Genomic DNA, 22622 nt, shown 5'->3' on the forward strand with positions numbered 1-22622 from the left:
GACAAGAATAATTTGCATTGCTATCAACGATCCACAATTTACAGAGTCGTGAGATAATTCAAGTACAAGGAAAAGCCCGACTTGCTCGGCGTCAGGTGGCCCGGAGCCGTGTGCGGAGAGTGACGCCCGCGTAGCTTTCCCCTGGAGACCCGCAGGTCGTCTTTTCTGCTTCTTCCAAAGTCTTAAATTTTCCTTACGCAGATACAACCTACTGTAGGAATGTTTCCAACGTGTGAGTCACACCCGGGAATTAAAAGGACAGGATGGGATTTTTAAAAAGTAAAGCCTCGACACACATACATGAACAAGATATTGGAAGAGGCTGTAATTATTTGATCTGGGGATGGGGCCCCACAGCGCCGAGGAGCAATTGCTCAGATGGGTAAGAGAAGGGTAGAGAGGGAGGTGGGCGAGGGGTGGGGGTGACTGGGTGACGGGCACTGAGGGGGGCACTTGATGGGATGAACACTGGGTATTATTCTATATGTTGGCAAATTGAACACCAATAAAAAATAAATTTATTTAAAAAAAAAGAGGGAGAGAGAGAAGGGAAGCCCTAAACACGCCGCTGATTCAGACAGTTCCTCTCCTGGCCACGAGGTGTTGCTAACCAGGCGCGATGACCCCAGGGGGCAGAAGCCCAAGCAGCAGCATCCGATCCATTTGTGGAACATTCTTTTTTTTTTTTTTTTTTTAAGCTTCTAGTTAATCTCTCTCTCTCTCTCTCTCTCTCTCTCTCTCTTTTTAGATTTAAATTCAATTTGCAAACAGAGAGTATAACATCCAGTGCTCATCCTGTCCGTGGTACGTTCAGCGGAGCAGCACATTGGGGTGCTCTGGGGGGCAAGACATTATGACCTCATCCAGCACCTGCCACAGGGTAACCATTAAACACGTATTTCTTGAGATGAATTATGCAGAATGCGGAGGATGCTTCTACGTTGTGGGCGGCCAGATAACACGACATTTCCTGGTGTAAGGAGTCTTTGAGGCCTCTTGTCCTATTGGGAAAACAGGAGAAAACATGATAAACTAGAAATCCCTTGCATGGAACAAAAGGAGATGGATTCAGCTGTGAGCTCAGACTTGGTAAATCCACGCACCGTTTCCATTGCCCACGGGGACGTACCCGGAGCAACAGTACTTGTTTGAATGCAGACATTGCAGACCACCCCTTTATGAGTTTCTGTTTCGCCCAAGGGCCATCAAATGTGGACTCTTCCACTCTTACTACCCCTTCTCCCCAGTTTTTGAATAATCTTGGCACAATGACAAACCGATGGCAAGCCATCTAGAATTCTACACAATCTGTGTTGGTGACAAGTGAGAACAGAAGGGCAATGACTGCAGGGTAGTCACGGAGCTGGAAGGAGGAAGGAGAGCAAGTCAGGAAGGTCTTAGAAAACCCCAAGAGCCCATCATCCTGCTCCCAACTTTCCTGGTTCCTCAGATGCCTTGTGGGGACATCAGTCTGTATTGCCTGCCTACGGCCTTTCACACTTAGGTTAATAGCTCATCCTTGATTTTCCCTCGGGGATGAGCCCCTGCCCCTGGGGCACTGTCCTGATGGGCTGTCAGTTCGAGGCCTCCCCTGCGGGTGGCCAACAGGTAAGCGCTAAGCCAAGCAAGGCCCGTCAATGGCTCCTTCTCTGGGAACCTGTAGAGCCTCAAATCCACTGGAAGCCTTTGAGCTTGGTGTCTCAAAGAGACCATTCATTAGTTCTGATTTCCTGGAACCCCACAGTTGCCCTGGTTTCTGTTTTTCCAAAGACTCTAGTTTTCATTTTCTTTTCCCCCAAGTCTGTGAGCCACTCTATATCCCTCCAGTCAATCAGCTAGAGTTGGTTTCTGTTGACTGCAGCCCAAGAATGGTGGCTGGTGGGATGAAGAATGGTGACTAGTAAAATAATCTAGCTCTGTGATTGCTTCCATGACCTCTGTTAAACTTAACGTTGAGAAAGATCTGCCCTAAGGTAATGGATGATCCCTGAAAATGGAGACTATGACGTCTACGGACACCTACTTTGTTCCGGACACTTTTAAAAAAACACTCACACGTGTTATCTTATTTCATCTTCAGAATCTTCAGAATGACTCGGTTGAATCGGTGTCACTGTCCCCATTTTGCAGATGAGAAAACCGAGGCATGGAGTGGTGAAAGAACCTGCCCATTGTCACACGGCCCAGGGAACCTTCTCAGTGTTTCTCCTGTAGAATGCCAGTTTTTCAGATTTGTAGCAATTTCCTGGGGCTGCTCTAAAAACGTACCACAAACAGGGCTTAAAAGAACAGAAATTTATTGCCTCACAGTTCTGAAGGCCAGGGGTCTAACATCAAGGTGTTGGTAGGACCACTCTCTCCGTGACTACTCTAGGGGGAGGATCCTTGCTTGCACCTTCCAGCGTCTGGTGTCCGTCAGCAGTCCTTGGCACAACCTGGCTCGGCGACGTATCACATCCCCTGCCATCCCACGGCCGTCTTCTCTCTGTATGTCTCACTTCTCACTCTTCTTCTAAGAAAACACTAGTCATAGTGGTCAAGGGTCCGTCAACTCCTGTATTGCTGCACCTTAACTAATTACATCCATTTCCAAATAAGGTCACATTCTACGGTGCTGGGGGTTAGGACTTCTTTTGAGGGGAACACAATTCAACCCATAACACGGATGGTAACAGAAATTGTTCGAAGAGGAATTCTGCGGCCGAGTATGTTTGGGAAACACAAGCTCGAACACCATCCCAGGAGGAGTCTTTGCTCTAGTACTTTGGGAGGAGCTTTAGTTTGTTCATCCGAAGGGGAGTCACAAAGCTGGGACTATAGGGATAAAACTTCTCAAAGATGTTTGCCCGTGGACTCCCTTTGACAGGTCCACTGTGGGCGACCGTTCTGTGTGCCGCCCAGTTCTCAGGTCAGATGTGGGGCAGCAGACTGGGTGAGGTCCCCCCCGGATCCACCTCTTAGCCAACTGGTGACCTTGAGACGATTGCTTTCTTCTCTGAGCCCGAGTTTCCTTATAGCTAAGAGAAAGACAGTAACATCACTTCCCCATGGGTTTCTTGTAAGAACTAAATGAAATGGGATTTTCTTGCTCATTTTCCTCTTCTTTCACTGTCTTTTTTTGTTTCCTCTTTAGGTGAATGGCTTTGTTTACAGCAGTAAAGATTTACCTGGGGTGACTATCCAACCCAACTGCACTCCCAATAAGTCTCCCAAGTTAGCAAAGAATGGGTAGTTTCTGCCTGCGGTTCCTTATTCTGGTCTTCCACCCCAGGGAGAGGAAGAGGATGTGATCATGCGATCGGGCCAGCAGATGGGAAGTTGTGAAAGGGAACTCGCTCTAGAAAAGCTGCCCACAACTGTCTCAGCTCTCAGAGGAGGCTGAGCTGCTCACGGGGCTCGGGGAGAGCGGACTCGCGGTCTGGTGGTCCACCTGCCATGGAGCCAAAACGGATCAGGGAGGGCTACCTGGTGAAGAGGGTAAGCAGAAGAGCCCCCCACCAGGGTCTCGCTGAAGATGGGGTTGGGGAGCAGTGGGGCGCACGCAGCCTGGGGCTCTCTACTCACTCACCTTAGGAATGTTCTCTACTGAACTCACTGGGCTGGCGTGGAGAGCAGCGCGGCAGGTGCAGCAAGGGAGGGGGGCCAGCACCGGATCCACGGATCCACAGCATCCTGGTTCCGACAGGTGGACAATCCAGCTCAGGCACGAGCGCAGCTTCATCTTGCAGGGATGAGAATTCTAGACTTCTAGGTGGGGGCCTCAGCAAAATCTACACCGTGATTTAGGAAACTCCTGTCAGGAGCTGCATGTGTACATTGTGCTTGAAGACTCGCACTCTTCTGCTCTAGACATTACTCAGAGAGATTATTTCTTTGTTACTTAAATTCCCATATTTATTTATTTATTTATTTATTTATTTATTTATTTATGGAGGAGAGGAAAGAGAAGGGGATTAAAGAGAAGCTGGTATAAAGACACAGCAATCGTAGCTGATCTCTTGGGCCGTCTCCTAAGAATGGGTGCATAAAAACCTTGCCTTTGTCTTAAGTTGGGCTCAAATCTCTTCATTCAGCATTCTGGGTCCATTTATCTGCTGTACTGCTAAGGTAGGAGGAAGTACTTCTACAGTTCAGGGGACAGGGACCCAAGATCACTCAAAAATGCTTTCGTCTCACTGGCTATGGCATGAAAAACTTGAATTTTCTTAGCACCGCTGGTTTTTCTCCTAACGCCGGGGACATGTCATGTCGTTGTGTGAATTCACACGCGGGGCTGGTTGGCATCCTGTGGGCAACACCTCCGTGAACAAGTGTTCTCACAATGACCCCAGTGGGCCCAGCGCATCAGAAGTAGACCGAACTCACTATAGTCTTTCAGACGCTCGACTCTTCAACGGAGCAAGCACCTAATGTGCCTGTTTTAGGTCATTTATGGGTTTAACATTTTAGCCCCAAATGCTCTACTTGTGAGGGGGTTAAGCCTGATTCTATTTTGACCTGACGCTGGAAGGGACATGACATCACCTGACCTCATTCTCCCATTTCCAGAAGAGGAAACAGACCAGGAAGCTGGGTGACTGCCCCCAGGTCACGTGGCTGTGACAGTTGACAAACCCACTTTCCGGCTCGGGTTTTGACTCATGGGGCTGAACTCTGCGCCCTCCACCACGATTTTCTTGAAGTCAGTGTAACGTGGGTTAAGGTTTGTAATGTATCTGTGGAAGTGAGAATCGTAAGTGGTGCCGGAGAAGAGAGGAGCCCGGGATGGTGTGCTCTTTAGCTCACATGGCATCTCTAGCTATTGTGAAAACTCCTTTGGAAAAGACACACATATACACGCGCAGAGGTGTGCATGGTTTTTTTGTTTTTTTGTTTTTTTTGCAGTAGGCGCCGACCATTCCCTGTGACTGTTGAGTAATAATCAAAGTTGTGTTTCTTCCCTGGTTGCTTGACCTACTATTTGGAGAAGAGCAAGTGAATGGAAACATATTGCGGTGAAAATTGCTGCTATTTAAGTTTGTATGTTCACATTTTAAACTCCATAAATTAAAAACAAAAAACAAAAAACAAAAAAAACCTCCATAAATTACAAAAAAATATAGAAGACTAAATCTCTACTAAGTGAGGCCGCCCCACTAGAAGGTGGGGGTGAAAGAGTTCGGTTTGCCAGGCTTACAGATTTATTTACATTAATAGTTTTTGATCAGCGAGAGTACTTCTCTCAGATTATGGCCTATTAAAGCCAATTTAGAAAATGTACCCAGGTAAAAGCATTAGTGGAATTTCATATTGACATTTTCACACATTCCATCTGCCTCATTTTCCTATCTATAATTTACATCTTCCGTAGTTTTTGCTTTTTTTCTCTGGGGCCTTTTAGAACAGTCTTTGTTGTACTGTGCTAAGATTCTCTAATTATCATTTTGAAGGCATGCTTGTCTCAGAAGTATTCCCTTCCTTGGCTATAGGACTGCACCTGGAGCCAGAATTTCCCAGGAATGTTTTTGGACGTTCAGTTTCCTTCGGTTACCTCATACATACAGATTAAAAACTATAGATGTCAGGAACCTAGTGCATAGTAGGTGCTACGTATGTGACCATGATTATTTATATTCGTCTTGATATGCGCTTCAGTAGATGAAGGTCCTTTTCTAGTTGCTAAGAGGGACATGCACTGGTTCTGGGTTGGTTGCCAAGGTAATAGTGAAGAAAAGACCATAGAAATATTGCTCTGGCAAGGCGGTTGGATGCCTTCCCTGTGGTTTTTGATGTTAGAGCATGACAAGCAATAGTATATGAATCTCCCTTCATTTATTTTTTTCTCTTATTCAGCTTAAGGTACCTGGGTAGTAATAAGGGACATCCCTTTCCCTATGTCTTGGTTTGTGAAATAACTTTATTGGAGATAAGATGTTTTGAGTGGCAAAATACAATATTAGAAAAGCTGGTGCAAGGATGTCGTTAAGTCAGAAATCTTGGGATCGACAGTCAATGGACTGACTATGAGATGTTCCTTTTTTTTTTCTTCTGTGCAGGGTGACCGCTCACATTTTACAATTCCAGTTTCCTCCTTTGCCCCCTGCCTTAGGTCTTTAAATAAAATGAGAGTTCGAGAAGGAGGAAAAATACATGATTTTATCCCCTTGCAATTTTGTCACTCTTAGTAAGACCTAGACCTCCTTGCCTCAGGATCTTGTCACTTTTGACTTTAAGGGGGAAAAAAAAGAGCACCTAGAGCTGACCAGACAGCAGCGGCTTAGCCACTGTGCGAACATGACCTCGTTCAATCCTAATCACCCTCTGTGATGGTATCCTTATTTCCATTTGCAGGCCTACCCAAGCCAGCGAAAGGGAGATTAGATGAATTTACCAGAACTCAAGTGAGGCCTGGACAAATTGTACCGTGGGCCAGATTGGGTTTAGTGACCTCAACCTCCCTTTCTCTCGGCTTGGGGATTAATTCCAACCAATAAACCTAGACATCTTTTGGACGTCCTTGAGAGCACCCTGCTGATCTGGATGTATTTGTAATCGTTCGTAGCTTAAAAAAAAAAAAAAAAAAGGACAGAGGAGCAGTTTCCATGCAATGAATAAGCTGGACTCTACCGACTCATGTCCCAAACCAACCTATTCCTAGAGGTCAAGGGAGCAAAGTGATGTTGGCAGATCGACAACCAAGCAGCAGGCGCTGCGTTCAGCAGGGCGGATCCCGAGAGCAGCTTCGGGATTGGGGTGCTGTGCGAGGCTGGGCCAAGGCGCAGGAGTCGGGGCGGCGGGAAGGAGAAGGGTGGGAGGTGCTGGGGCAGGAAAGCAAAGGGCCGCAGAAGGCTGCGGAGGGAGGAAGAGAGCCTCGGGCGCAGGGCATCCCGAGAGCCAGGAGGCCCAGCCTAGGAACCCTTTGTCCAGCTACCTTTCCTTCCGGACACACCACCATCAGGGGTCCCCAGCAATTTGCATTTGTCGATTCATCATCCTCATAACAGCTACCAGCTGGTCCTTACCCTGCAGCAAAGAGAGATGGGAGCATTGCTCGCACCAGAGCATTTAATGTTCATAGCAACTCAACCCAGAGTGGGCCCAACTATTATCCTTACTTTTCAGAAGAGGAAACTGAGGTACAAGGGAGGCAAAAGGCTTGGCCCAACAGCACCCGGCTGTTAAGTGGTGGAGCTGCTCTGTAACTCAGCAGTGGCCTTGGGGTCGTGGAGGGCCAGGCCTACCTGGTGCTAGTGGTACCCGGGGCTCGTTTGGCAGTGATTTTCTTCTCCGGAGTGCTGTTGCCATGGTGGATGGTGCCCGGGACAAGCCTGGGTCCGAATGACTTCACCCCGCTGTCTACACACCGTGGGATCGTATCTGTCTACATGGTCACTGTTCTTTGAGCCCCTCCTGCCAGTTAGCCACTGTGCTAAGCCCATCAAGTACAGTATCTCAGTTAACCTTCGCAGCAATGGCAAGTAGGTGCCGTATTACTTTCATTTACAGGGGAGGAGACAAATGTTTCGAAAAATTAAATGACTTGACTAAGGCCACACGGCCTGGAGGAGGCGAAGTTGAAATTCGAATGTAAAGCCCTGGTGACTCCGGAAATCACTCTGTTGAGCATTTGGTTGGTGCCATTTCTCTATTGCTCACCTCCTCTGTTTTTATTGAGAAATTGTCCAACTTGTTTACTCATGCAGAAAATATCCTACTGAATAGATTAGTGTCCTTGCCTTCGAAGAACTTACGTAGGTGCCAAAATGACCATTTATCCGGGATGTCACGCGAGCGATTTCATGGATCGGTTCGGAAAACTGGGTGATACAATCTATGATGTAGCAGCAATAAGGGCTTAATTCAATGCACCATCTACTGAAACTGACACGTCCCCCGAGTCGGGGAGGTTAGGTGAGGCCTCCTCACAGTTCCACCGAAGTCAGTTACCGAGTTTTCCCCGTAATGTAATTTCCTTTCAATTCCAGCTAAGCGTCAACATCAATGTACGAAAGGAGAAGTCAGGGAAAGGGGAAGGAAGTGAAAGGGGGTGTCTGCACTCCGTGGGAGGCGTCTGGGAGGGGCTCGACACCACATTCAAATTCCCCTGCCCCGTAGCAGGGAGTCGTGGCTTCTTTCAGTGAAGCTACACAAGCAGGCGTGCCTCAGTCGGTGCAGTGGTCACTCTGACCTGGAGCTGTCCATCAAGGTCCCCCCCACCTCAGGGTGGGAACAGTGTAAGCAGAGCCTGCCTCGGGCACCGGGGCAGCCCCGCGGTGGAGCATCCGCCTTCAGCTCAGGCCGTGACCCCGGGGTCCTGGGATCGAGCCCTGCATCGGGCTCCGTGCAGGGAGCCTGCTTCTCCCTCTCTCTGTGTCTCTGCCTCTTTCTCCCTGTCTCTCATGAATAAATAAATAAAATCTTAAAAAAAAAAACAAAGAATCTGGGGATTGAAAGGAATACTGAGTATTTAAGAATTTTGTTGAACTGTGGCTTACACTTATTTAACTAATTCACTAACAAGCACGCTGGAATACCTCTTGCGACGGGGAACTCACTAATTTAAATTTCTCCCTTAAGTTATGCAGCAAACTTTTTATTTTTTTCAGAGACCTCCACCTGTTGAGCTTCCAAGCAGTCTATATTAATGTTTCACACCTTTGAAGACAGTCCTCATCTGCTCTGCTTGGCCCTGCTTATCTGCAGCTTTGAGGTTTCCTGAACATGAGGTCATTTTCCAGGTGCACTTAGAGGCACAGAATTACAGGGAATAGGGAGTATTCATTGGATGCTTACTGTGTTCTTTTAGCTGTTGCCCTAAGCAAGTTCCATGGAGTAGTTCACGTCACCTCCCAATAACGCTAAGAAATAGGTCGTAGCATTATTCCCATTAGCCAGATGTGGAAAATGAGGTTTAAAAACTTGTTCAAGGTCACATTGCTAGACTGTAGCAGAGCTGGGATTTGATCCTGGGCTATTCAGATCCAGATCCATGGTCACCTACTGGAAGTCCTCCATCTAAAGTTACAATATCACTTTCATCACTTCGGATTCTATGCCTCTATTTATATAGTCCTACAATGATTGAGTTTTTTTGACAGCCCACATCAAACTGCTGACTCACAGAGCTCCTTTTTTTCAAACGCTATTTCCCCAAACTCATCACTAGTACATTTTTATATATCTTTCTAAAAATCGCATTAAATAAAAAGATCGGATCTTATTTCATTTTAATTTGCATTTCTTCGAGCGCTGTTGAAGCAGTGCATTTTTTATGTTTATTCAATCCAGGCTTTTCTTCTGAGAATTGCCTGTGTATGTCATTTGCCCATTTAAGAAGTTAGGAGTGTTTGTTTATTTCTTATTGATTTTAAAGAGTTCAAAAAAATATTGAAAATATTAACCTTTAGTTATATGAGAATAGGTTATAAAATCCACATGTTTATACGTGTTTTCCAGTTGTTGCAGGATTTTTTTTTTTAATGTGTAGAGGTGTAATTTTTTATATGGCCAAATATCTTGTCCTTTAAGATTTCTCCCTTTGGTGTCAGGCGTTCTCAGACTCTTGTGCACTAAACTATAGCAGTTCCGTGATGATGAGCAGTTGTTTGACCCGAGATACTAAATCTGACTCAGCATCTAACACCTGCCTGTCGTGACTTGAAATTGTTTAGATTTTGGCCTATAATGGGAAAAAACACAAAAATGCTCTCTATATGTATGAAATCATAAAACATATCTATTATGTTTCTATAAAATGATATAATATGATTTAGATATATCTTATGATTATTTATATGATTGCTCTTACTCAATTATAAATAAGTCCCTATGTTTATGATTATGTAATGTACATTATATATTATACATTTATGATATATTCACATATATATGTATATATATATTTGAGCTTGTATATATGGCTAGCTAAGTGGTCTAAAAATTTTGATTTAGAATCCAGAATTACTTAGTTATGTAAGAACAGAAATGATGATGGCATCTGAGGGAAAATGGAAAGAGCATAAAATCGAGAACCAGGAGCCTGGATTCTAGTCGCAGTCCACATCAACTGGGCAGGTGGTCTAGGCCCAGTCACTTAAATGGGCCTCAACATTCTCACCTGTAGGATGAGAGTGTCGGCAGGTGATCCTAAATGCCTTTCTGGCTTGGATGCTCCTTTTTTTTTTTTTTAATTGGAGTTCAATTTGCCAACATATAGCATATCCTCGGATGCTCCTTGATCACACTTGCACGTGTGCTATTTGATGAGCATCAAGAGGCTTGGGGACAGAAGGGGTGAATAAAGGGGTGGCTGAGAGAGGTGCTGACAGCTAACTCCAGTGAGAAGCTGCGGTAATAGCCACGAGGAGAGAGCACATACCAAGTGCATCACCCCAACCTAATTAACCACAGCCAAGCCTGGAAGAAAGTTTCCACTTTATAAATGGTCAGATTTCTTTTGTTTTATAGAACTTCGGCCTCCTGGGTGTGCGTAATGAGCCCGAATCCCAGGGGACACATTCTCCTCTGAGTGAGTTGACAGGGTCCCTTAGGCTGCACTTGAATTAGGAAACTCAAATGAACTCATGTCGAACAGTTGGCTCCAGAGTAGCTGTATTTTAATTGTCCACAGAAGGAATGCAGTGTTGGCTGACCTCTCCCAGTGTACCCCAGTTCCAAGGTCAAAAGCCCTGAAGGACTACAGCCGTTATTAACCTTTGGTAGGCCTGAGGTAGGATATAGGATTTTGAACTTGAAAGGCATTTGCAGTCATCTAGCCCAACTTCTTACTCCTACCTCTGTGAATGTATCTTTGAATATTTTCAGTTTTTTTTTTTTTAAAAATTAAATAGACCTCCCATATTTCCCTAAAAGTATATCCTGAATTTTATTTTATTTTATTTTTTTATATATCCTGAATTTTAATGTATAATAGTGTCATGCGTTGTTCATTTATTTATCAATTTTTTTTCAATTATTATGAAAATTTTCAACCCACAGAGAAGTAGGAAAAATAGTAGATTACCTAGATTTATCAACTGTTAACAAAAGGATGCATTTGCTTTCTCTCTCCCTACCTCTGTATAAACTCACACACACACACACACATTTTTACACTGACATCCTTGAGGAAAGGTTGCAGGCATCATGCCACCTCACACCTGAATACTTCAACATGTATCTTCTAAGAATTAGGGCATTCTCCACAGCTTTCCAAATTGGATGGACAATTTTGCACTCCTGCCAGCCATGTATAGGAGTTCCGGTTACCATCCTTGCCAAATCTTGCTCTTCTTAATCTTTTTAATTTTAGATACTCTTGTGGGCGTGTACAGGTATCTCATTTGGTTTTAATCTACATTCCCCCGGTGAAAAGTGATTTTGAACACCTTTTCAAAGGCTTTTCGGATATTCTCTTTAATACAGTATCTCTTTCAGTTTTTTCCCGTTTAAAAAAAAAACAGATTGTATTTTATTTTTACTAATTTGCAGGGGCTCTTTATATTCTGAATATGAATTTCTTTCAGATAGATGTAAGACAGAAAGGCATTTGACTGACATTATTTCATGTGTCTTGACATTGCCTATTTTTTAAAAAGAGAAATAATCCAGTGTTAGTATGGAGAGCTATCCTGCCTGTGCAGAAAAGAGATACTGTGCTCTAATTTAAGATTATTTTTAAATTAGACTAAAACTAAGGAAACACTTGGACAAGCAAAACGATAGTCCCACCAGTATTTATCTTTGTTACATAAATAGTCTTCCTTTTGGGCAACTGGATCTTTTTTTTACAAATACTCTTTGTATTTTAAGATAAGCAGCAGGATCTGCTGGAAACTGGATGATAATTCTACTTTGTGGTAGTCATGACAAGGCGACACCACGGGTTCAAAGATGAGAAGCGAAAAAAAAAAAAGATGAGAAGCAAAGAACCACTTCCTTTTCCAAAGTTCTCCCATAATATAGATAAGAAAGAGACTTTCTTGATGTAGTCAGAATGGCTAATTTATTGCTACGAGTGCGGTTGGCATTAACCCCAACTGAAAACATTTTAAATAAGGATTTTCCTAAGGCCACATTGACATGGATAGTCTCACTCTGTCCTCCTAGAGCATTTTGCAAGTGATTTTCATATAACTTATTCATGCTCATACGCAAGGTGGCTCTTTGAGTTTCTTCTTGATGTTCACATCCAGAGAAAATCTGATCAGACCAAAGGATGGAAGTAACTGCAGCTAGCGTGTCACCACTTATGGCTTCCAAGCTGATGGCTTCCATCAGCTACTATTCAGTCTCAATTGACGCTCGAGATAGAATCTATTTGCCATCCCTAAGTGGAATGGACACAGGGGCAGGGTTGGGAGCAGAAAATGAGCCACAGAAAGCCAGACTGAAGCACACAAGGAGAATAGAGAGCCATACCATAATCCCTTGGTAATGGCCCCTGGGAAGCTGAAGGCCAGCTTGTGCATGTAAATACATTTTCTCTTAAAAAGCTTTTTTTTTTTTTTTTTTTTTTTAATTTCCATCTGAATGGCAGTCCCCTTCTTCCCTGAAGCTGCTTTCTTACCAGCCTGGTCATACGAATGTGCATCATTTGCGTCCACTCTGGCCAAAGCGAGGCTATTTGCCAAGTTATGCCCCATTATTGAACAGTTTTGGAAAACATCATTGCGTAGCTCTTTTTGTTGTCGTTACAGGGAAGTGTGTTCAACACCTGGAAACCCATGTGGGTTGTACTGTTAGAAGATGGAATTGAGTTCTACAAGAAGAAAAGTGACAACAGCCCCAAAGGAATGATTCCCCTGAAAGGAAGCACACTGACTAGCCCTTGTCAAGACTTTGGCAAAAGGATGGTGAGTCAACATCATTAGCCACAGTGGACACCTTGCCATGCACTGACCTTTAAGCCTGCGCATAGCCTGCAATGGGAATGGTGCTCCCTGGGTCTGTCCCTCTCACCACCACTCACTTTCCACCCTGGGCATTTGGGTTTCTGTTGGCCAAGCACTTCACTTCCAGAATGGGGTTGCTTCATAAGGGACCTCAGCTCTTCGAAAGGAATCATTTCTAATGGGATGTGCTTTGATTTTTAGTTTGTGTTTAAGATCACTACGACCAAACAGCAGGACCACTTCTTCCAAGCAGCCTTCCTGGAGGAGAGAGATTCCTGGGTTCGGGACACCAAGAAGGCCATTAAATGCATTGAAGGAGGTCAAAAGTTCGCAAGGAAATCCACCAGGAGGTCCATTCGACTGCCAGAAACCGTTGACTTAGGGTGATTTTCTGTGTTTGCTTTACTCCCCCCTTCCTCATCCCCCCGCCCCTGGCTCCCCATTATGGAAAGCTCACAACAGATCCTGCTACAAGGCTTGCTTCGGTCACCTTGGAAGGCTGTATCCACTCTTCCAAGTTGATACTGGCGCTTGGTATACTGAGGTGTTTCCATGAGTCTGAAGGAGAGTGATCATAGCCTCTCCAAGCTCTAGCAGATGAGGAGAAGAGGCTAATAGAGTATAAATTCCCTCGTTTTGGGTAATCTTGGCAGAGAGAGAGAGACAGAGAAAGAGAGAGAACGCATAAGTGCATTTATGAAGTAGCCATAATAATGTAGCCTTGAAAGTAAGGTTCAGGATCTCTAGATAGGTGGGGGCTATGTGTCCAAGCAGGTATTGTTTCAAGTTCAGGGTCATGCACTTATACAGCCAACAAGAGCCAGTCAGGGTGAATATCCCTTCTGGGCAGAAGCTATTGGTGCCCTAACTTGGTTTCATGGTCTCTTATGTTTGCTGGTTTGGATTAGCAGGTGATAGTTGCTGCCTGAAGGTTTTCAGAGGCTCACGGGTAAATTTGGCATCGACCAGTGGTTGGGGTCAGGGTTTTTTTCCTTCCTGCATGCTCCACATCTGCTACCACACGAGCCTCTTGCCCTTAGAATCTCTTCGCTTCTTGTTAGTTTTGCTTTTATGTTGAACATACCCTGAAGCAGGAGCCCTGGTAGGAAGAATTCCATGTTGGTTGCTTAACACATCCAACGAGGATTCTGTTTACAAAATGGGGAGAATTTCTGGGAGAGGAGAGAAGAAACCCCTTCTGCAAGCCCAACACAGGTCTTAGCACGTCACAGGGATTTAATAAAGTCTGTGCTTTGAGCTTGGTGAGAATAAGCACCTTCCCTCACCAAGAAAACTTTTTGGTGATGACCCAAGAGGCAGTGCCCGGTGCAGCTAGGGTTGCTGGGTGCGGCTGTCCAGTGACCGTGTATGTGGCTGCAGCTGTCAGTGCTAAATGGGAATAATCCTTGTGTTCTGTGCAGCCACAGGATACATGAAAGTAGCCTTCTATTTTGCTGTCTGCAATTTCTCTGGCAAGGCCATCTTTTGTTTATTATTTCAAGTAAAAAAAATGAGAACTTGCCATCCCTCATAATTTTTAGAGTAAAAGATAAGCTTAGTCAGAACATTCCTTTCCTTGGAGGCAATTATCAACAACAGATGGTCTCTTGAAGGACTCTTAAGGAACTGACACATGAGGACTGAGGGCAATTAAAGATCTAGAATGTGTATGGACAATTGGCCCTGAGAACCTCTCATCTTAGCACCTCGCAGGGGCAACTCTCTACTCAGGTACTAGGAGTTCAATTACCAAAGAGCTTAAAGAATGTAAGATATTAAGTACTTTCCTGGTATATTTTGCTCAATGCTATATAAGCCACAGAGTCACCCAAATATGAACCCGACCCTTTGCTTCTGTTCCAATGGAGATACTAGGCTCAGGGGCCACCTGAGAATGGGGGAAGCTTGTGGTCATGGCCAGTCTCTCCAAGGTGGTGACTCCCAGAGAGGATTCGCCATTCTGGAAGGTTCCCCACTCACCTGTCTGTTTCCATCTCTGCACAGTGCCTTGTATCTGTCCATGAAAGATATCGAGAAAGGAATAAAAGAACTCAATCTAGAGAAGGACAAGAAGATATTTAATCACTGCTTCACAGGTAAAAGGCCTTGCAAGTCTGAAATGGGGCACCTGGGGAAGGCAATATAGAGTTCTCGCTCAGCCTCACATGTGGGAGGGGGCGTGAAGCGTGGTGGGCAAATGGGGTCATAGAACACAGATTGGTGAACATAAGAAATTGAACTTCGCCAGGATGGAAACAGAAAGAAAGGTGGAAAAGAACTCTGTTGGTCAAGCTAAAGGTTCAGAAGTTCTAGCTAATCAATCAAAGGGTCTCTCCCCGACCTCCACTCCCTAAATAAATGGCATGATGTTGAAATAGACACAGCGTTGAAACGAACTAGGGGTGGTGGAAGGGGAGGAGGGCGGGAGGTGGGGGTGAATGGGTGACGGGCACTGAGGGGGGCACTTGACGGGATGAGCACTGGGTGTTATTCTGTATGTTGGCTAATTGAACACCAATAAAAAATAAATTTATTATATAAAAAATAAAAACTGATGAGAATAAGAAAAAAAAGATGATAAACAGGAATCAAGGTATACAATGAAAGATTTAAGTGAAAATGTGAGAGATGCTTGAGGCTGTGCAGGGTCAGGCAAGTAGTGTCTTGAGTTTAGGTAGATGGCACAGAGGTTCAAAACATGTTCTTTGGAGCCAGATTGCCTTAGTTCAAATCCTGGCTCTGCCACTTACTTGCTGTAAAGCCTTAGATCAATGACTTAGCCTCCCTGTGCTTCACTTTTGTAGTCCATAAAAAGGGGATAATCCTAGGGCATCTACTTCATAGGCTTGCTGCAATGCGTTTGGGATGGCGCCTGGTACACACTAGATACTATATGGTGCGAGCTCTCAGGGTGGTTAATATTAAGAGGTCATATGTCTGCATGGACAATTCTGAGTTCAGAAAAGAAAGAACCTGAGAAAGAACTCAGGATGAATATAAATCGGTGCCTAACTTTTACCCAAAGAGTTGGTGGCATTTCATTAAGTATGGTGAGGACAAAGGTATGGGGCAGAGATATCCAGAACATGCATTTGGGAAAAGAAAATGACCAGCTTGGTGAGGCTCATAGTCCATCAGGGGGCCAAATGGGACATGCACTTTGCAGCTAGACTGTTAGACGCTGGGCATGCCTTACAGTAACAGAAGAGATCAAGAGAGGAAAACTCTAAGAAGACACAACAGATGTAGAATCTGAGGGGTTAAGCAGTCAATAGATGGTTCATGAAAATGGTCCAGGTCAAAGTCAGAAAGGTAGAGTGTGATGTGCAGTGGGAGGGCAGTATCCAATGGGAATCAGCCTCGGAGAGTAAGGTTGTGGCCTAATAGCATCAGACAGTCAGGGCTGACATTTAGGACGGAGATTCCAAGCTGTGGGAGTGATAAGGGAAAGCAGGGCCCTGACTCCAGCAGGAGTGACGTCACTAAGGCAGATCCTCTCGCAAAGGAAGGGGACAAGGAGGAGGTTCCAAAATAGATGCGGGCACCAGGTCTAGGCCATACTCATTCCCTGTGCAGCGTGTTACTGACTCCCAGAGTACAGGGCTGGAACTTCTCAAGTCCTGTCCACTGAGGCTCAGGGTGGGTCCTAGAATCCAGGTGGGGTCAAGGTGTCATGTGGGAGCCTCGTGGTCTCGGTGGGGAAACGAGACTAAGGCAGAGACAGGGACTCTTGTACCGCTGACAAGTGACAGAGGACCTTGAGCGTCGGATGACGGGGAGCCTGAACTGGTCTTTCCAAGCTTCAGCACACCTGACCGAGCACACCTGGGCTCTAGGGCTAGAACACTTGGGCGACAGGCCATCTCTGTGTAGCTCAGGCCTAACGTCACTTAAACTCACTGGGCCCTAATTTTCTCATTCTCCAATGAGGTCTGTCATTACCGCCCCGACTCTTCTAGAGGCTCACTCTGAGGCCTAGGAGCAGAAATGCAGTGTTAATGAGTTTATCCTTCTACGAGAAAAGTGGGTAGAAAGCCTTTCATATACGAAATTCCCAGAAGGCTCACGAACCAACTCCTGTTTCAAAAGTTAGCAATATCCTACCACTCTTGCTTTGATGACGCGGAACTTGTTGCCTGTTAGGTTGGCTCGCTGGGTGGCTCCCTTCGTACAGAACATGCCATTTTTAATACAAACCTTTATTGTAGCCTGCTGAGAACACAACTGACGGGTCAGTTCCCTCTTCTGGGTAGTTTCCTTGTCTCCTCTTGGCAATCCTCTCTTGAGGCAGCCGTTGGATTAGATGACTTCTCAGGGTCACTGCTAGGCCTGCAAATGATGTGATCAAGATTTGCAATGAGTCTTCATGCCGTCAAAGCTCCCCGACTCACCTCGTGCCTTCCTCTCTCTCTCCCTCTCTCTCTCTGTCGTTTAGCCTTCTTCTTACAAGCTCTGACCTCCACCCCCCAAAGGGGCTGCTTCACGCCTGTGTGCCTCGGTTCCCATGCGCTGCTCCCTCGGCCTGTGCAGGTTCCCCTCAGCTCTCGTTGCGTGTACCTGGCAAACATATACTCATATTTTAAGCTTGAGCGCTGTGCTACTTCCTCCCTGAATCTTTTCCCACCAGTGCCCACCAGCGCCCCCCACCCTATCACCCCTTTCACCCCACCTTCCTGCAGATTTGACCCTGTAGCTCTAGGGCACCACACCGATCTGCAGCAGAACGCTTGTCCCAATCCTTAAGTACAGCCCATCTCTTCCTTTTAGATTCCCCGAGGGAGCATCCCCAGTAGCCATCTCAGCACTTAGCACCTAGTGGATGCTCAATAAGTGTCTGCTCATTTATTTATTTTTTATTATTTTTTAAATCATTTATTTATTTTTTATTTTTTTAGTGTCTGCTCATTAACAGAGTCAATGAGTGAGTCAGTAAAACCTGTTTCTTTGATGCATGTGTTGCTCCTTAAGGAGCATGTAGATGCTCGTAAAAGCTCTTTACAAGATACCTTTTGTTTCCAAGAGTCTATCCCACTGATTTCACTTTTCCTTCTTGGAATCACGGGGAAGACGAGACAAGTCAGACACGTGGATACTCTGGAACTCTTGAGGGGTAACTGTCGGTGGCTTGTTCTCTGGTACTTCGGTAGCACATTAACCTTCCTTCTGCTGGTCCCATCCAGGAAACTGTGTCATCGACTGGCTGGTGTCCAATAAGTCTGTTCGGAATCGCCAGGAAGGCCTCATGATTGCGTCCTCGCTGCTCGGTGAAGGGTACCTGCAGCCCGCTGGGGAATTGTCCAAGAATGCAGCGGATGGGATGGCTGAACACCCTTTCCTGGACAACCCTGATGCATTCTACTACTTTGTAAGTGAGAAATGCTACCCGCTTACTCTTCCTGTCTTGGGGGCTGCCCCGCGCACATTGTGGGTTGATTTGAATTCACACCCACATGTGCAAAAGAAAGGACCCAGCCCCGACTTGGCCTCCTCTGCAATGCCTGCTGTATCCAGTGAGTCACTTTGAAGAAAAATGTTGTCTCGTTGCACATTGTTTTTAAGTGAACGTTTAAAACTTTATTCTTATTCCAAGCAATAATTCATTTAAAGAAAAACAACCCTATTAGGCCCTAGTACATTCCAGGCACGCTCCTAGACAAAGGAGACAACAGCAGTGAAAAAAAGAATAATTGGGCAAAAATTGTGGCCCTGAGGGAGCTTCCTTTCTAGAGGGAGATTTGTAAATTCATGATGTGCCAGTTGTATTTTGACGACTCTTGACACAAAATGTGTTTCTCCACGTCCCCTCGCCCAATCATCTTCCCCCCCCCCCGCCCCCATTCGTCTTATCTTCCGTATATGCGTACCACGGATTGGGAAAGGATACGTTGCACAATACGGACCTAATCTTGGGCCATATAAGAAAGCCAGCCACTGCGGATTTCTAGGGGGATTTTGGCAGTTTTGTTTCAACTCGGGGTCAGAGCGCAAAAGTTAGGAAACTACTTAAGAGAACCACTTTCTTACAAAAATGAAGTGAATATCCCCAAGCGAGTTTCATTTCACTTGGGGCAAGTTCCACTGCCAGTTTTTGTTTTGTTTTGTTTTTTTTTCCAGACCTTTGATCTGGTTGTTTATAGCCATTTAAATGTGGGATTCTAAAAATACCCACCCGAGCAACGCTTCTTCCTCTGCATGATTCATTACCTGCGTATAGCTGAGCAGGTCCCAGTTCCCTCTTGACCTCAGAACAGGAGGCTGGATGGACACGTCATGCTCTTGGTCTCCTCAAAGTCGAAGGGGCTAAACAGTAAAGATCATAATGGAGATTGTGTCACGCAGTGTCTTGTAAATTAGCCAACTCCGCTTCTAAGGACTTGGCCATGAGGCGCCCAGAGGAGGAAGGCTTTGAACAAGGAAGAACTGTGCCGAGCTGGACTTGGAACATAGCTTGGGGAGCCCGAGAAAAGGAAAGGCTAGGTATTGCCAAGGTCACACTTGGGTGGAGATGAGGAAGCATCTAGAAGCGAGGACAAGCAGCCAGAGACAAGACACGGGGGAGGGGAAATGAGCAGGCCAAGAACAACCTTTATTTTTTTTTATTTTTTTATTTTTTAAAGATTTTATTTATGTACTCGAGAGAGAGAGAGAGAGAGAGAGAGAGAGAGAGAGAGGCAGAGGCAGAGGGAGAAGCAGGCCCCATGCGGGGAGCCCGACGTGGGACTCGAGCCTGGGACCCCAGGGTCATGACCTGCTCCGAAGGCAGATGCTCAACCGCTGAGCGCCCGGGTGTCCCGCCAAGGACAACCTTTAAAGTTTAGGTTGGGGTAGGAAGGAGCAAAGGAGCCTACTGCAGTCGCTGGAGGGGGCAGGCAGAGAGGAGACCTGGCAAGTAGCCACCTGCCGAGGCTGGTGACCACACTGAGCGCTTGGTGTCCCAACAGCCGGACAGCGGGTTCTTCTGTGAGGAGAATTCCAGCGATGACGACGTGATTCTGAAGGAAGAGTTCCGAGGGGTCATCATCAAGCAGGGCTGTCTGCTGAAGCAGGTGCGTGCTTCCCCGCCCCGTCTTCTCGCCCTCACCAGGCCTCCTAACTCCTCCGTTCCCAACGGCTTTGGTTTTGTTCGGCCAAGTCCCCGGCCCCTAGACGGAGCGGGCGGAGCGGGAGCCAGCGCGGCCTAGGCGGGAGGCGGGGAGCAGGCCGGGCCCAGGCGCGCCTCCCAACGGGGCAGCTCTTCGGTAGCCACTTCGCGGGGCAAAGAGAGGTTTCCAGAAAGTGGTGCCCTTCTCACCACCGGAGAAGGAACCGATGGGCCAAGTGCTTGTCCTCGCCTACCCGTCGTGGGGCAGAGTGGCCCGGAAACAAGGAGAAGCCAGCGTGCCCCCGGCAGCGGGGGATCATGATCTGGATTGTGGGGGGACGGCGGGAGCCGGGCGGGCCAGCTCCGGAGCCCCACTGTCCCGGGAGCAGGGACGCCGCGGGTCTGCGGGCTCGGCTGCCGTCGGGGGAGGCCGCGGCCGGCTGGGCGAGCCCGGGGGGCGGCAGCTGCCAAGGCCGGGGGGCCGGGGCAGGGGGATGCGAGGGCGGGGGCTGAGGAGAAGTCGGGGCTGGCCACGGTGAAAGCTGATCCCGCACCTGGTGCCAGAGAAAGGCGGGCCCTGGGGCTGTGCTGGGGAGAGCCGTCTGCGGGCGGCTCGCGGGCCGCAGGGGAGAAGCCGCGGGCTTGGGCTCACTCTTAAAAACAGGAACCCGGGATGGGGTCGGCATGAGGTGTAGACACGGACTTGGAGTTCCTCAAGGGAAGCGGGGCGCCCGTTGGAAGACTCCCCTTCACAGCAGGTTTTGAGAGTTCAGGGCCCTGAGAGAACTAGAGCGAGGGCTTGCCAAAGAACGTGCAGGGGACCCTAACGACGTCGGTGCCCCGGTGACCGCCCACCAGGTTAGAGGGAAAGGGAGGACCGGGCCGCCTCCGATACGGAAGGCTCTGGCCAGGGCCTGTGCGCCGAGTTCGCCCGTCGCCAGCAACCTCCGGGCCTGCCCAACGTTGCCGTGTTCCCGGCTCTTTGATTATAGGTGCCACAAGGTGGACTTTTTATTTTTTAAAGATTCTTATTTATTTATTCATGAGAGATAGAGATAGAGGGAGAGGCAGAGACCCAGGCAGAGGGAGAGGCAGGCTCCGTGCCGGGAGCCCGACGTGGGACTCGATCCCGGGACCCCAGGGTCACGCCCTGGGCCGAAGGCAGTGCTAAACCGCTGCGCCACCCGGGCTGCCCCAGAAGGTGGATGTTAAGACAAGAGGAGCTTGGGAAGGAATTCTGTGATTTCCCTATTTTCCCGATTCCGCCTGTAACTCTATCTTGCTGTCAACTGCGACTTCCTTGGGTTGGTTGATGGGACGAGGCTTAGTCTAGAGTCGAGGGAGCCCTGAGGAGACTGACCGTGAAGGCTGAACGCGGGTAGACGAAGTCTGGGCTGGACGGATGTCAGGTCTGGGCGAAGCACCCCAGGCCATACCCCGGGTGGTCGAGACATGGTTATCTGAGTGTGTGTGGAAGACAGTGGGGACGGGAAGTAGGCTTGCTTCTGGGCTCTTCTTCGCCTTCCTCTACCTGACCTTTGATAACTACAATTTAGCCGCAGCTAGCCCACTTGGCACACATTTGAATCCTCCAGGGATCTGTTAAAAATTCACCCCAGGCCAATTAGGTCGGAGTCTCCGGATTTCAGAGCTCTGCAAATGATTCTGATGTGTGGGGCCAAGGCTGAGAACCACAGAGCTGGCCTTTTTCTTAAAAGCTGGCCTTTTTCTTTATTTAAAGAGTCATCCCTCTTAGCCACCTTTTAACAGAAAACAGAAATCTATGTGCATTCGGAAATTTTGCTCTTTTACAATATCATTTCCCCTAATTTCGGGGAGTGGGGAGGGACAGGGAACAGAAACCTCTTCTATTTTGGTTGACGGCCTGCCTCCTTTAACGTTTCCATCCTCTTAGCTCGGGAGTTTATAACCTGGTTCCTATCAGACTCACCTGAGGGGATTAAAAAAAATTCTTCGAGTATCATGAAGCGAAACTGCTCTGTGTCTGCTCCTGGGAGTTGGCCAGGGTTAACGTGTGTAGGAGGCTCATGATGAAAAAGGACACCTGAGTCCCACACCTCACAGGTGGGAAGTGGCTGTGTCCAACTGGAGGTCACTCCTCCCCCCATTCTTCCTACTTCCCCCGTCCCACAGGAAATAATTCTACTCGGGGGATGTAGCAAGTTTGAGGATGAATGATAGTAATTTATGTTCAACGTAATCCCTTTAATCTAATTCATTCTTTTATGAAAGAATGAATAAAATATCTCATTTGTCGACCATATGTAGGTTTTCTGATGAGGAAGGACAATGCATTATGTGTTTTTCTCCTATCTGTTGCGTAGTTCAGCATCCTTGGTCTGTAATAGATAATGAACCTTTGTAGAGAAAATTTTGAAAGATATTTTATGTATTTATTCATGAGAGACACAGAAAGGGAGGCAGAGACCCAGGCAGAGGGAGAAGCAGGCTCGCTGCAGGGAGCCCGATGTGGGACTCGATCCCAGGACCCCGGGAGGGTCCTGAAGGCAGACGCTCAACCACGGAGCCACCCGGGTGTCCCTGTAGAGCAAATTAAATTAAATATAAGTAGCTGGAAGATCCACAACAATTCTCCGAAACCCCAGGCATTCATTCACACATGCCTTAACCCCTCCCAGAAATACTCA

General features: G+C 46.9%; 1 protein-coding gene and 2 long non-coding RNA genes across 4 annotated transcripts in view; 1 reads left to right on the plus strand and 2 right to left on the minus strand.

The window, feature by feature from the left end:
- LOC112673964 (uncharacterized) lies at positions 1 to 19354 on the minus strand. 2 transcript variants are annotated; one of them, XR_007413834.1, is made up of 5 exons: positions 19077 to 19354; positions 17879 to 18157; positions 17070 to 17201; positions 871 to 1001; positions 8 to 208 (listed from the first exon to the last, which is right to left on the minus strand). It is a non-coding gene; the product is annotated as an uncharacterized LOC112673964 (long non-coding RNA). The 2 variants fall into 2 exon arrangements; XR_003145160.3 differs by having other exon boundaries at positions 1 to 1001.
- PLEK (pleckstrin) overlaps positions 3319 to 22622 on the plus strand; it is a 25105-nt gene continuing 5801 nt past the window's right edge. Inside the window, exons 1-6 of the mRNA XM_025470086.3 lie at positions 3319 to 3477; positions 12678 to 12833; positions 13074 to 13255; positions 14877 to 14968; positions 18053 to 18237; positions 19814 to 19918. Of these exons, the coding sequence (XP_025325871.1) occupies positions 3436 to 3477; positions 12678 to 12833; positions 13074 to 13255; positions 14877 to 14968; positions 18053 to 18237; positions 19814 to 19918 (762 nt within the window). The 5' untranslated portion in view covers positions 3319 to 3435. The remainder of the gene's footprint in view (positions 3478 to 12677; positions 12834 to 13073; positions 13256 to 14876; positions 14969 to 18052; positions 18238 to 19813; positions 19919 to 22622) is intronic.
- LOC125756012 (uncharacterized) overlaps positions 22346 to 22622 on the minus strand; it is an 802-nt gene continuing 525 nt past the window's right edge. The window contains exon 2 of the long non-coding RNA XR_007413832.1: positions 22346 to 22515. This is a non-coding gene — a long non-coding RNA (uncharacterized LOC125756012). The remainder of the gene's footprint in view (positions 22516 to 22622) is intronic.

This window comes from Canis lupus, chromosome 10 (genome assembly GCF_003254725.2).
Source record: "Canis lupus dingo isolate Sandy chromosome 10, ASM325472v2, whole genome shotgun sequence".
Taxonomy (NCBI): domain Eukaryota; kingdom Metazoa; phylum Chordata; class Mammalia; order Carnivora; family Canidae; genus Canis; species Canis lupus.